This window comes from Beauveria bassiana (genome assembly GCF_000280675.1).
Source record: "Beauveria bassiana ARSEF 2860 unplaced genomic scaffold BBA_S00007, whole genome shotgun sequence".
Classification (NCBI taxonomy): domain Eukaryota; kingdom Fungi; phylum Ascomycota; class Sordariomycetes; order Hypocreales; family Cordycipitaceae; genus Beauveria; species Beauveria bassiana.
The window spans coordinates 1,036,502-1,049,830 of record NW_007930842.1 but is presented as its reverse complement, the minus strand read 5'-3'; the positions used below and the strand labels follow the sequence as shown (position 1 = coordinate 1,049,830).

The following is a 13,329-nucleotide window of genomic DNA, read 5'->3' as shown; positions in this document are numbered from 1 at the left end:
TCATTGCCGGTTTTTGAAATCGGGACTCTCAGCGCGACCACCAATTTTCATAATGCCGCTTAATAGCGTCCGGCCGACCTTGCCGTTTCGGCCCTTGGGAGTTCCACGGGACGAAAAGCCACCGGTTTTACGCCCGTCGTGGCCGTCACGCCCACGGCGCATATCTTTGCTGCGGCGGCTGCTGCTGCTGCCTTCATCGGGCCCATCGCTACCGGAACCGCTGAACAACTGGTCGACGTCATGACACATGGCCGTGTACGCGGCGCTGTAGGGCGAGCGCAAGGGCTCTGCCAGGGCAGCCTGCTCAAGCGTTTCAACGAGGCGCGACGGGGCTCCCCGGGCTGCGGCTTCGGCAGCGCGCACGCGGCCAGCTTTAGCCATACAGGCGTCAACTCGTTTCTGCAGGCCTAAGCAAAGATCGTTGAAAATAATCAGTTCACCGTCGGTGTGTTCTGTATTAAGATCATCGAAGCCGGCGCTTGTCCACAGCTTGACCAAACCAGCGAAGCTTATGGGCGCGTCGATGAGATATGGTAGACTACCCAGGCCCTCTCTCGATGTAGGACTAAGCCGTCCACAAATAGTGTTGGGAGTGCTATAGTTGGCAGGGGGTGCCACGACGCCGCGATCTGAGGGGATGCTGCAGACCTGGTCAATGTACTCGCGAAATACCGATCGATGTGATGTGAGGAATCGATTCATCGGCTCCATGTACTCTTCGCGTTTTCCAAAAGTTCCCAAATTTGACAGCTTTTGTAATGTCTTCGCTACTAATGTCAGAGTGCGTTGTGCTTTGGGGCGAGGAAAGTCTCGCAGCAGGCCACACAACTTTGGCGCGAGGATAGCAGGGCATATAAAACGCAGAAACAGGAAACCGGATACAGCTGTGTAGGTCGTGGATCGCTTGAATTCCCCAAACCGGTCTTCGGCAACTCCACGAATATACTTGAGAACGTGTCGCAGCTCAGGCGGGATGCGCTTTGCACTTTGAGCGATGCACTGCCAAATCTCGGAGGTGATGCGGATGAGCTGGTTCCAGTGTTGGTCAAGATCGGCCCCGTTGAGCTTGCTGGGATCGACCTCACAGTCTGGATTCTGTTCGTTAATCTCAAAAACCTTGTCCCGCAGAGCCTCTTCGAGATACTCCTTTCCCAAGCGTCGCATGTGAAACTCAAATGATTGTGTCAGAAGAGTGTTTCCACGAAACAATAGGTTCGCCTCGCCCGCGAGCGACTTGCTCATGTCGCGAACAATCAACTCACGATCGCTAGGTGATTCGATTGATTCGTTCGACTTGAGCCTGCTGTTGAACCTATACTTTTTCATCGATGTCTGGCTGCCAGGGCCGTCAATTTCATCTTCGACGAGTGCGAGTAGCCATTCAGATGCAGCGCCTGAAGCCTGGAAGATGTTGAGGAATAGTTCGGATAGTTGTTTGAGCTGTCCGGGCAACGCAGCAGAGATGAGAGTAGTCAGCCCAGTTGGGAAACGGTGCAGGGTGTCGGACAAAGCTTCGTACTCTTTGGCTAGCAGAGCCACATGCTCATCGTGAGAAAGCCTAATAAGCATGGAACCGATGACTTGTTGCTTTTCATCTCTGATTTGCAGCCAGTCTTCATGAGATTGGCCGCGCTCTAGTTGATCTAGGGCAATATGAACCGTTCCGCAAATGAGCTCCTGGGGAAAGGCGCCTCGGCTGCCGTCCATACCTTCAATACGCTTCAGAACGACAGATAGCTCTTGAACCGAAGGTGCCAGATCCATGAATTCACAGTCTTCACGCCAAAAGGGGTTTTTTGTCATGCATTTCGTGGTTGTGCGTGCTCGTACTTCGCCATCCAGAATGACCTCAGCCAGATAATTTCCGATCAGCGGGTCGTGCTCCATCTTGTGCAATTTTTCAGGCAGAACGTAGTCCAGTCCTGCTGGTCGAGCTTTTATTTTGGCTTCGGTTATTCGAACTGTGACAGATTTCTTCATGCGGAAAATCTCGCCCTCATTCTCTGTTTCGCTGTCGAGAGTATTGCTGAGCACGTCGTCTTCCGTTTCTCCAAGGTGGAACAGATCAGGAATAGCATATGCGCGTAGCAAGACGAACCAAACCTCGAAATGTATCCGACTGTCCAAGGCCAGGTATACTGGGCGGAAAACGGAAACGCGCGAAGCCTTGGGGGCGTAGGTTGGAAAGATGGCTATGCAGAATTCCTCATCGAGAACAGTTCGGTCTAGCTGCTGGATGGCGTTTCTCGAGAGTTGAGTCAAATCGATGTGAGACAGGACGATGGAATCGGTTTCCAGCATGAGCGTCAGCTCACCGGTATCATGCAAGATGCACGAAACTCGACGCCAAGCTGCTGAAGGCGACCAAATATCGCGTGTTGAGGAGCGTTGAAAGGCTGCTCTGGGATTGGGAGCGGCGCCCTTGTCCCAAAGCATCAACTTGTCAATCTTGATTATGTTTCTAGGCTTAGTCTCGTCAGGCGTCTTGCCGAAGGGACGCAAATCAGGTCGAAAAGGGGCCGTGGGGCTTGCCGGCTTGCCGTTGGCGAACTTGATGGGGTTGGGCCGCAGTTGCTGCCAGCTAAGCAGAGCAGCTAACCAGAGGTCGAGGTCGTCGTGTATGATGGGAAGTAAGAGCATATGTGTGGGAGTCGGTGTAGTAATTTCGAGGCACTGCCTATCGCCTTGAGTATATTCGGCGGGAACAACGCTGCAGCCTCTCAAGTCGTCAACAATGGGTATATGGAAAGAGCCGCTTTGATTGGTGTCAAACATGAGACTGCCTGCATCTTCATCGACGTAAGCGATCCCGGAATACCATGCGCCGCCGGGTTCCGCCTGGTACTCGACTTGTCCACGCATGCGCCCACAAAGCGTCTTCATCAGAGAAACCAGGTTGTTTGGGTCCTCTACGGCGATGGGCACAGACATGGAGTCGACAGAAGGTGCTAATGATGCTATTGGAGAGTTTGGGCGTGAGATCGGGCGATGTTTGAGCAGACGCTTGCCGGTCCTTTTGTCTCGTGTGGAAGTGGGCGTTGATGGCGTGTCTAGAGACCGTGGGGGGAGAGCGGGTGTGGCGTATGAGACGGATTCGGCGACGGAGGGCTGTTTTTGGTCTTCAAGAGATGTTTGGGTGGGAGGCATGGAGGAGCTTATGCTGCCAACACGGTTTCTTTGGTCAGAAGAGCTAAGGACAGCGCGGTGGGACATGATTGCGCCGTCGAGGGTGCGGGTGCGAGGGCGAGCGGGGACGGGAGAGCTCTTGGAAGCTATGGGAGAAGCCGAGTCCAGTTCGGAGGGATCAGTGAATGAGTCGTTGAATACGATGCCTCTGCGTCTACCAAAGCCGCCAGGGATATCTCGTGGGGAGCCGGGGGCAGCAGGAGAGTTTCGTGGGACAGGTATAGGGTCGAGACTCATGTAGCTCGTTCCGGAGGCCAGACTTTCAGCAAGCTCTGGTGTAGAAGCTCGATTAACGGTAGCTGGAGTGGCATTGGATCGAAAGGGCGATCTTAGAGCGGCGGGGGTTGCATCGACGGCATCGGAGATCAAGTCTGTGTCTTGGGTGGCAGCTAGGTCTGGCTGCTGCAGAGTCTGGTTGTATTGGCCTTCACCACTAGTAGCAGCGGGCCGAGCTGTCTGTCCATCCATACTAAGGTTCGGAAAATTCATGCCATGACAGAGGTCAAGCCATCAAGATTGAGTGAATGAGCTGTGGGAGGGGTGTGCGGCAGAGGGGAGTGGCGGAGGCGGGGTCGAGGTTTGATGCGTCGCGACGTCGCTCGATGCGAGGCGGGGGAAATGGCGGAGAGACAAAAACTTCAAGATATGCTTGACACTGTCAGAATGTACAAGACAGCAAAACGGTTGCTGTATGCCGGGGCAGCCGATATCTTGGGGAGGCGGCACGGCTGTCGAGGCTGGCAAATGCAGGCAGGCGGTGGAGTATGTGATCGCTGGCGTCGAGGGTGTGATGGTTGTGAATAAGCCGGGGTGGATGGCTAGGCGATGGCATTCACTCGTGGCGAAAAGTATCGGAGTTGTTCATGGGAGTATATGGTGAGATAGACAGATCCAACTGGGTGCGAGAGCCAACGATGTTGCAGAGTGGAAGAGAGCTTTGGAGTCGCGGCGTGAATATTAGCTAGGGCGGGCGAACAAAAACGGCGATGGCGGCGGCGTGGGGTTCGGCGGAGGGGGTGGAAGCAGCAGGCGGATGAATGGACGGCGAGAGGAATGTGAGAGAGGAAGAGGAAACTTGCAGTAGATTCGGTGATGATGCAGGTGAATGTGAAACGGTGGTCAGTAGATGATGAGAGACGAGAGGATTAGGTATTTGTGGTGCGAAGGCGAGCAGGTAGCACCAAGACGAGAGAGTCGTGGCCAGGTGGGAGCTGTGATTGTGGTACACTGCACACTCGGGCAGAATCTGGTAGGAAGCTACAAAGGAGTAAGTGTAGGTAGGTAGGTAGTTAGCGCCGCAAGCCAGGCCCAAGGCTGAGAAAAGGCGGGCGGGGAACTGGTGGGCAAGTCGTTTTGTGGCTGCCAGCCAATAATTTTTTAGCGGCAACTAAGGCACCAGGTACCTATATCAAGAGGCATCCCATGTCGATATCCTGCGATGAAGCTGGTCGCATCAGTTTATTCTCTCTTTGACTGACTTGATGGCCCGAGCACAGCATGACCTTTTTTCGGGTATCACAAGAGTGCAGCAGTCTTGTCGCGGCGCTTAGATGACTTTGAACTACTAACCCGACATTGGGCAATTGAAACACATTCTAGAAATAAAAAGCAAAAAAAGGTACAGGAATTATAAACGAAGAGGAAAAAGCAAAGAAAAAGAAGAAGTGGTCTGGGATTTGACATCAGTCAGGGTTCAGGCGGGGGAGTCAGAGGACCAGGAACAAGTGACAGAAGAGGTACAGAAGGTCAGCCACCAATGGACTCGAGACGAGCTCGAGACCCTGCTCGCCTGTACCTACGCAGTTGGCAGGCCCGAATCTCTGATGGCCTGCTCTGTCTACTTTGGGGCGCCATTTGCGGTTGGACGAATGCGGCAATGGCGTTGTTGGTGGCTTGAGTCTTGTGGGCTGCTGGCTTGCGACATGGCGCGCCATGACGAGCTACTTGCTCTTATCATACCTTGCTGTCCTAGGTAGTTAGATGGAGGGCGCAACTTGACGAGGTACAAAAAAGGTACTTGCCTGTCAGGTTCATCCGTTGTAGAGTACCTAATATATGTAGATGAGAGCCAAATACGTACCATCTCGCATCTCATCTCGCGACTCAGTTGCTGGCTAATTGGCTTTGCAAAACCAGTAAATACCATATATTAATACCCACGCATACAGTGCTTGCATCCATCTGCCCTTCTTCTCTCCACACTCACCCACCGTCTTGCGACTCATCACAAATGCCGTACCATCTCCATGCTACACCTAACCGTCCAACCAACCCAGCCTACCATCTCATCCATCAAGACACCATGGCTCGGCCCGTTCTCCCATTTTTCTTTTTACCTTTGGTTACGCATACTGTTTAGACTTTCCATATCTGCATCACCAAACGTTGGGTCCCGGCTCTGCTGAACACCCCTGCCCTGCTCATGTCTTGCATATCCCCATCGGCCGTCCGCCTGGCATCCGCACTTAACCTTGCTGGTACAATACGAAAGCCTATTCACCTACCTCTTTCAGCAGTTGCCAGCACAAATGCTCCGTGCATCGCACCCTATGGATACCTACCTACACTTTAACTACTACTAACTATATCGTAGCCCCATCTTCTGCCGGGAATGAACCACGGCTCTCATGAAAACTCCGAGATAATACCGTTGCTGGATGTCCTCGAATCAAAGTCGTCCAACTGGACCGCCCCAAGGCTAGCTAACCTAGCCCCTTCACGCAACATCTTGCTATCCTCCCTTACCGAGTACGCGCCACTTCTTTCAGCTCCCTCCAAGTAGCATCGCTTATTCTCCCATTTATAAACTATTTTTACCTTGTTTCTTAGTCGCTTCCATCACATTTTGCTCACGGACTATCGACCTGTGCACCGCCCAGGTTCCCATGGCCTCGCATACCCACTCCTCGATTCTATCAACATCGTCAAGCAGCAGCTCGCGAGATTACGCCCCCGATGCGCCAGTCTCAACTCGACTAGCGTCTACCCAGATTGTTTCCTCCCTTCCTGCCTTGTCCTTGCAGCGTCGCATCCTCATGTCAACTGGCTCCGAGCTGAGTCCTGTTTTGGCCCAATCTTGCCCCATTTTGTCCGTCCGAAGCGACGCAGGCACCGCACCAGCTCCAAATGTCCGCTCTCCTGGGGTTGTCGGCCTCCCCCGACGGCGACTTTGCTGCTGAAGAATGAATTGTCTCCATTTGTGTCGCCTCCGCCTCCGCCTCCGCCACATGATGACCGGCTTGCGTACATCATCCTGCGTCGCAGATCCGGCAGTTCCGCAAAAAAACAAAACGCCACTCAATCTTGACTCAGCCAAGCAGCGACGGCCACTGCCCGCCTACTCATGCATGTTTTGGCTTCCGACTGAGACAGCCATGCAGGTGCGGGTGCTAGACCACGCAGAAAAAGCAAATATTCGAAACTAGACGTGTTTCTTCAGGGCCTCTCCGGGAAAAGCAATTCCCCTCGTCTGCCAAGTCCCCCAATGTCTCAACCAAAACACGGCTTGCACCGCCGGCTAACGAACACCCCAGTCAGGCTAAAGTACCACATGCTCGCCTCACTCTGATACCCGGAATCACCATCAGAGGCGATCATTCAAACACATTACTCAGCAATTGATCATGTGAAGAAGTTGCTGCACACAAGATTGAGACAGAAAGAGTACTTTCGTGAATGAAATGAATGATTCATTTAAAAACACACGCCGCACGCAGCGTCGGCACGGTTCTACCAGTATCTATAACTCTTTCGCCACAACTATACTTCTGCTTCTTTCTTTCTCGACAAAGTCGCAATTTCGTAGGACGTGGCTTTCCTGGAGTTCAGATCCTTATTTACGACGACATTCGAGGAAAGCTCAGGCAAGATTCCGAAATCTGGTGGTTGACAGATGCCGAGCAGGGCTGCACGTTGAACCATTGTAGGATTCCGGTCATCTAGTACCACTTCCAGTATAGATGAAACGCATACAGCAGAACGACGAGGCGTAGGCTCCCCTGCTAGCAGCGGTCTGGGCACAGCAGCGCCAGCGAGCTGGCTCGTTGGGAATATGTCGCGGGAGGAAGGAGGAACTTCCTGTCTGCAGACGAAGCAATTTCGTAGCTGGAGGCTGAAGCAGTACGAAATGAATCGAGGTACACGACAGCCTGCATTAAATGTATGAGATAAAGTCATATATTTGTGAAAGAACCACCTCATATGTCAGCCAACACGAGGGCATCACGCCACGGCGACGACAATGTAGTCCTGGCTGGTACGAATGTCGTCCGGACGGAATTGGGCGTCGTTTCCGGCAGGATTTCATGTCCATGGCTCGTCTACAAACGTTGGTCAAAGTTAGCTCATAGCTGAGCTGATAGCTTAACTAGGCTTTTATATATGTGTTCTGCTTGACAATGTTCACCGTGTGTGTTTGGAGGCAGATATTTGTCCAAGTGCGACGGTAGGCATGAAGACAAACAATAATGTCCTTACAGAGATTCCGACGTACAAATCGCCGAGTTAATATCCAAAAGATACCAGTAGATCTTCAAGCAAATGCAAGAATGAGTAGGGTGCAATTGGTCAAGGAATGCGTTACGTGTTGGCTAGCGGAGAAGGCGCCACGCCCCTACACTCGGCTCTTTGGAGAACGCCACGCGGATATGGCAAGGAAACTATAGATTGAGACAAAGATAGAGCAAATGCAAGTTGGAAACAAGAAATGAATCGAGGCTAAATACGATTTAAGATTTTAGTTAGTGTCCAATCTAAGCACCTTGTGGGCGTGAGCCTGTAGGCTTCCGGGCCGCGCTTCCATATCAGATATCAATCAATCAGCCAGCATGCCGAGACCGTGTCGTCGACACCGCTATGTGGAAACGCGTCTCGGCTGTAATCTCGGCCGTGACAAAAAGAAGGGATAAAAAGAACAAAGGAACAGAAATATGTGACACCTGTTGAACCTACGCACACGAATGTAATGGCTCTCATTAAGACTTGCGTGTTACCTGGGCATACCTAACTACTCGGCAAAAATTTCCTGGTTGGGGAGGCTGGTGAGTATAATCAGAAGATAAGGCAATCAGTTTGCGATGTAATTGGTAATGCAATTCTGGTTCGGAACTGTCCAATAAGCTGTAGCGGCGTACAGTCTCTACTCTTGTTCAACTATATACCCCAACTGCCACGCCAAGACCTGGAAGAAGACTGAATATGATGCGACACAATTCCGTGTAAGACGTGCAGGCAGGGCCTCATCCTCACCTCTTGCAATTGCCAAACTGCGATCGCGACACTCTAGAGTGGTCCAGTGGCGGGCTTAGAAGCCGTAGAGCCCGCCATAGCTGTAGACCCGCCACGATTCGAGTTTATTGAATTGAGAGAAAAATGTCCCCGAAAGCCAGCAAGACCTTCTTGGACAAGACTCTGTTCCTTTTTCTATTTGGAAGAGAAATTGCAGGTCAGAGATTGGAACTTGAACCCTCACAGTGGCGGGCAAATAATGATCCGGCAGACAAATATCATCAGGAGGTGCTTGCCATGGACAAACTTCCTTGCCCGACTCCCTCGCGAGGGACTCGAGAAGAGTAATTCAATAACAAGAAACGAAAATAGAAATGTTTTCAGTCACGAAACACGCGCGACCCCTGCGAAACTTATCAGCTCGCAACCCCCAGCGGCGTTTCTTCTCCCCGTTGGCCATTCATTCCCGCTTCCCAGCAACCCTGCACTATTACCGGCGCGCAAACCGCCCGAGTCTGTTTGATCGCAAAGAAATCGGCAATAGACCGCAGGATCTCTACGATGACGGAGTCGAGGTAGCCGCTGACGGACTCGTCTATCCAAAACTGGAACGTCATGGTGAGAGTCTTTGGCTTGTTTTCTCAATCAATGCCCATTTTCTCCCTTGCTAAAACGGAGCGCGACGCGCCGCTACTAGAATCCAACGGCGCAACGTTGTTTCCCAACACATTTTCGATGCAGGAATTTACTAGAAATCATTATGATGAATTTCTTGACCTGAAAGATGCTGGTGAAACTGTGGACGTACCGCGAATTTATACAATTCCGAAAGGTATGTTCTGAGAGATGATGTTATATTATCCCGCGCTGACTGACCTCTTCTAGGAACTTCCATCCCAGAGAGTTTAATTCTCATCTACGAGCACCTTGCATGGTTTAGTCTGCAGCCATCTCGCGGAATGTCACTGCGAGGTTTGACGTCCCTTTTCGCATCGGCTACAGGATGTACCACTAACAACGCCAGACTTGAACCGTTCTCTGGACGACTTCTTCGACAGCGCTGCCACAAAGGAGTCTGTCGAGTCGTGGCTAGCTTCACATCCATTCGAAGCTGCGAGTGACAATGCGGAAGAGGCTTGGAAGAACGTGTAAACAGGGTTGTTCTGCATGACTTGAGCAGTGACTTGATACGGCAATTGGTAAGATGGACCAGTGTCGTGAGGAACTATCGTGGCGTGCCATCAAAGTCTGTCGGTTCAGGGTATGCATGGAGCCACTGGCTCTTTGTATAGACTAGAGCATTGCCCAGTAGGAATTCTGTTATTTCCCGGTTCGCCTCTGGCAGCTCTGTTAGTTCTGACCTGTTGCGGCAGGTCTTGGGCGAATCTACCTTCTAGCGGCATGTTTCGCGCTGGTTGCAGGGAGTAGTGGTCGGAACGCTCGTGTACAAGCAACAGGCTCTCGGGAAGCGGCATTCCTAGCAAAAGTTGGCATGATATTCTGCATCGTAAAATCTGCTTCTCCGAAATACCTTTAGGTATGGAGTATATCCGAACATCATCGCCTTTGAAGAGTTTCTTGACGAGAAGTTGCTGATAAGGAGAATTGGGTCTCAGGGACGCCCCATTCGGTGCTGCGCCCTTTCAGTTAGACGACCGTCTACTTGAAAGCATGTGCAGCAATTTGACCAACCTTTGTAAGTTTCCGGGTATAACGCTTTCGCTTGGACCAAACCACCGCTGACGTGTATGTCAAAGGAGTGTCGTTGTGGTGACGACGGCCGCAGCTTCACTGCCACACCATTATTCACGCGGAAGTGTTCCTTTGGTAGCGCTCTGAATACACGAATTAATTGTGGCATTGCCCTTTCTCTATCGCAGAATCGATTACGCCCTCGTTCATATCAAGTTTGATACGTCGCACTATTAAATTGGCACATCAGTAGGGAGCTTTTTAAAGGAATGCTACGGGCACAGGCTATGCTGCTGTTAGGAGGATGGGTGCACGTGAGTTACTAGGAGCTCAATGTGATACATGGTTTCATAAGGCTGGTCGCGTATAAAAATAAGTATCTTTTGCAAAACGCGCTGTGCCTACCTAGGTAGGTATTTGCTACCTATTTTTCTAGCTGCGCCGCCGCCACCAACACCACTTTGCCCACGCCGCCGCCAGCGCCGCCGCTGCTGACGGCACGAAGGAAGCATCAGCATCATCGGAAACCATGGCTCAGAGCGAATCAAACTCAGGTCGAACGAGAGTGCGTGAGGCGATACCGGGACTTCGCCTAGGTCGATTCAGCCCAGGAAAGCTCAACTCCATTACCGACGTTCCTGGCGTGCTGGTCGACGTCACGACTATTCAGTCCGAGGACAAGAACGTCAATAGTGGGCTTACAACAATTCTTCCAAGACGAGACTGGCACAAGTACTGCGGCTTCTCTGGAGTATTCCGATTTAATGGGTGTGGTGAACTGACAGGATCACACTGGATTGAGGAAACTGGTCTCATTACATCGCCGATCCTGTTGACGTCGACTGGCACAGTTGGCGATGCCTACCGAGGCATCTATGAGTACTGCTACCGGTATCATCTGGACGACGAAGGCGAGATGCCTCTATTTATTGTCCCGATCATCGGGGAGACTTACGATGGATTTCTTAGTGATCATAGCCGTTTTCCCCTGACACCGCAGCATGTCATTGATAGCATCAAGAATGCCTCATCAGATGCTGTGCCCGAGGGTTGCACAGGAGGCGGGACTGGCATGATCTGTCATCGATTCAAGGCTGGCACAGGATCAAGCAGTCGAATTGTCAAGGGCGTCGACGAATTTGGCAACGAGGTCGACTATACGGTCGGTGTGCTTGTGCAGGCCAACTACGGTGGCGCCGATACATTTCACGTCGGCGGTGTCCCCGTTGGGGCGATCCTCAAGGAAGAGCGGGAGGCAGTGCAGAAAGGAGAGATCAAGACATCCGAGAAGGAAGTCAGAAAGGACGGAAGCATCATCATTGTCATAGCCACGGATGCGCCCCTGCTGCCCATCCAGCTGCAGCGACTGGCAAAGCGTGCTACAGTAGGTCTCGCCAAAGTGGGTGGCTATGGCAACAACACCTCTGGCGATATTTTCCTGGCCTTTTCCACGGCAAACAAGATTCCGTACCAGGAAATCTCCATGTCGGGCCAAGTCTCACGTCCCGTCAACCCGTTGCAGCCTAGCCCGTTGACGGTGCAGATGGCGGATAATGATTCCATCAATGGCCTGTTCGAGTCGGCGGCTGATGCGACCGAAGAAGCGATTTATAATGCAATATTCATGGGCACGAGCATGACTGGATTCAAGGGCAGAACAGTCGAGGCTGCGGATATAAGAAAGATAAAGGCCATTGTTGAGAAGCGGCTATGATGAAATGGAGGCTGGGTAGGTCCCTTAACAGGGAACGGGGGGCGGGGGGAGGGTACAGCGGAAGCAGGCGTATTAGCAGGTCACCGCAGCGCCGAGAGGGGTTTACTGCAGAGCAGAGCCTTGATGAAGACGGATGAACTCCCTTTTCAGGACGAATCTTTCAAAGTATAGAATGAAATAAAGCACAGAATTGCCATGGATTAGAGTAATGCTAGGTAGACAGTGCCATATTGCTAGGTGGACAGGTGCACGTGACGGCTTACCTAAGATTTTAGTGAGGTACTTTATTTTATATAGGATTCTCATATAAATTTAGGTATCTTTAAAAAATGCCCTATATTAAGATTTTCTAGCTACTACTACCACTAATATAACTACCACCTTTCCCTTACCGCCGCTAAGGCTCTTAACCCTCGCTAATTTACTTAAAAAACGTATTTTCACTATTTTTAATGATTATGCACATATTAGACCTAGATTAATAATTCTTCTACCCTAATTCCTACTATAACTATAACTATAACTATAACCACCTCCGCTAGCGCTAGTATAGTAATTATATTAGCGTAGCTAGCGCTAGCTATAGTAATTATACTACTAGCGCTAGTTATAGTAATCATATTAGTATAGCTAGCGCTGGCTATAGTGATTATGCCGCTAGCGCTAGCTATAGTAATTATGTTAATATAGCCGGCGCTAGCGCCTATTAATTAACTAGTTTAGCTTATATTTTTATATAATATACGCTTAAATAAAGTAGCTATATACTCTATTAAAAAGAGCGCCTAAATAGTGGTAATTCTAGCTATAAAGGAGGGTTTTATAATAGCTTAATAGGTGCTACTATTATAGCTATTATTAATAAAGCTAAGATATTAATCTTATTATTAATAGCCACCTAAGGCCTACTATAGAGGTTCTAAATAATATTAGGGTCTTATATTTAGTAAAGGGGTTCTTTAATATCCTAATATATAATTAATATTAAAATTACTATAAGAAGGCTACTTTTCTTACTAAAGGTTAATAAAGCCACTAGTAAGTATATACCTAGTCCTTACTAAGTATAGAGTTTATTAGGATAAGCTACCTAAGCTAGTATATATATAAAAGCCTAAAGTAGTAGTTATAATAATAGGTACTACTAGCTAGTAATAGCTGCCTAGTAGGGTTATAAGGGTGCTAAATTAAGCTAGTAGTCTTATTATATTACCTAATAATATACTTAAGAGCCTTTCTTATAATAAAGATAGGTAGTTTACTAAGCTACTTATAGTTAAAATTTACTATCTAATAATTAGCTATAATAGCTTATTTTTAGTTATAATCTTATTCTTTTTATTTAATAACCTATTTAAGGTAAAAGTATAAGTATAAGAGGTCTCCTATATTAGTTATAAGATAGCTTTTAATATCTTTATATAAGCTCTCTAAGGGAGAATTAGTATATTAGCTAAAATTCTAGTACTATTATATTAGGTATTTAGCTTATTAATATTATATAGGTATAT

General features: G+C 49.7%; 3 protein-coding genes across 3 annotated transcripts; 2 read left to right on the top strand and 1 right to left on the bottom strand.

The window, feature by feature from the left end:
* On the bottom strand, positions 1-3,654 carry BBA_03563 (GTPase-activator protein for Ras-like GTPase; the record flags this gene model as incomplete). The annotated part of the gene is made up of 1 exon (XM_008598660.1): positions 1-3,654. One exon carries the CDS (start codon positions 3,652-3,654, stop codon positions 1-3), a length of 3,654 nt encoding a protein of 1,217 aa, XP_008596882.1.
* Positions 3,655-9,060: 5,406 nt separating this feature from the next.
* On the top strand, positions 9,061-9,564 carry BBA_03562 (uncharacterized protein; the record flags this gene model as incomplete). The annotated part of the gene is made up of 3 exons (XM_008598659.1): positions 9,061-9,244; positions 9,298-9,384; positions 9,437-9,564. The coding sequence occupies 3 exons, from the start codon at positions 9,061-9,063 to the stop codon at positions 9,562-9,564; spliced, it is 399 nt and encodes a 132-aa protein (XP_008596881.1).
* A 1,069-nt stretch (positions 9,565-10,633) lies between these two features.
* On the top strand, positions 10,634-11,818 carry BBA_03561 (peptidase family S58; the record flags this gene model as incomplete). The annotated part of the gene is made up of 1 exon (XM_008598658.1): positions 10,634-11,818. The coding sequence occupies one exon, from the start codon at positions 10,634-10,636 to the stop codon at positions 11,816-11,818; it is 1,185 nt and encodes a 394-aa protein (XP_008596880.1).
* Positions 11,819-13,329: the final 1,511 nt, after the last annotated feature.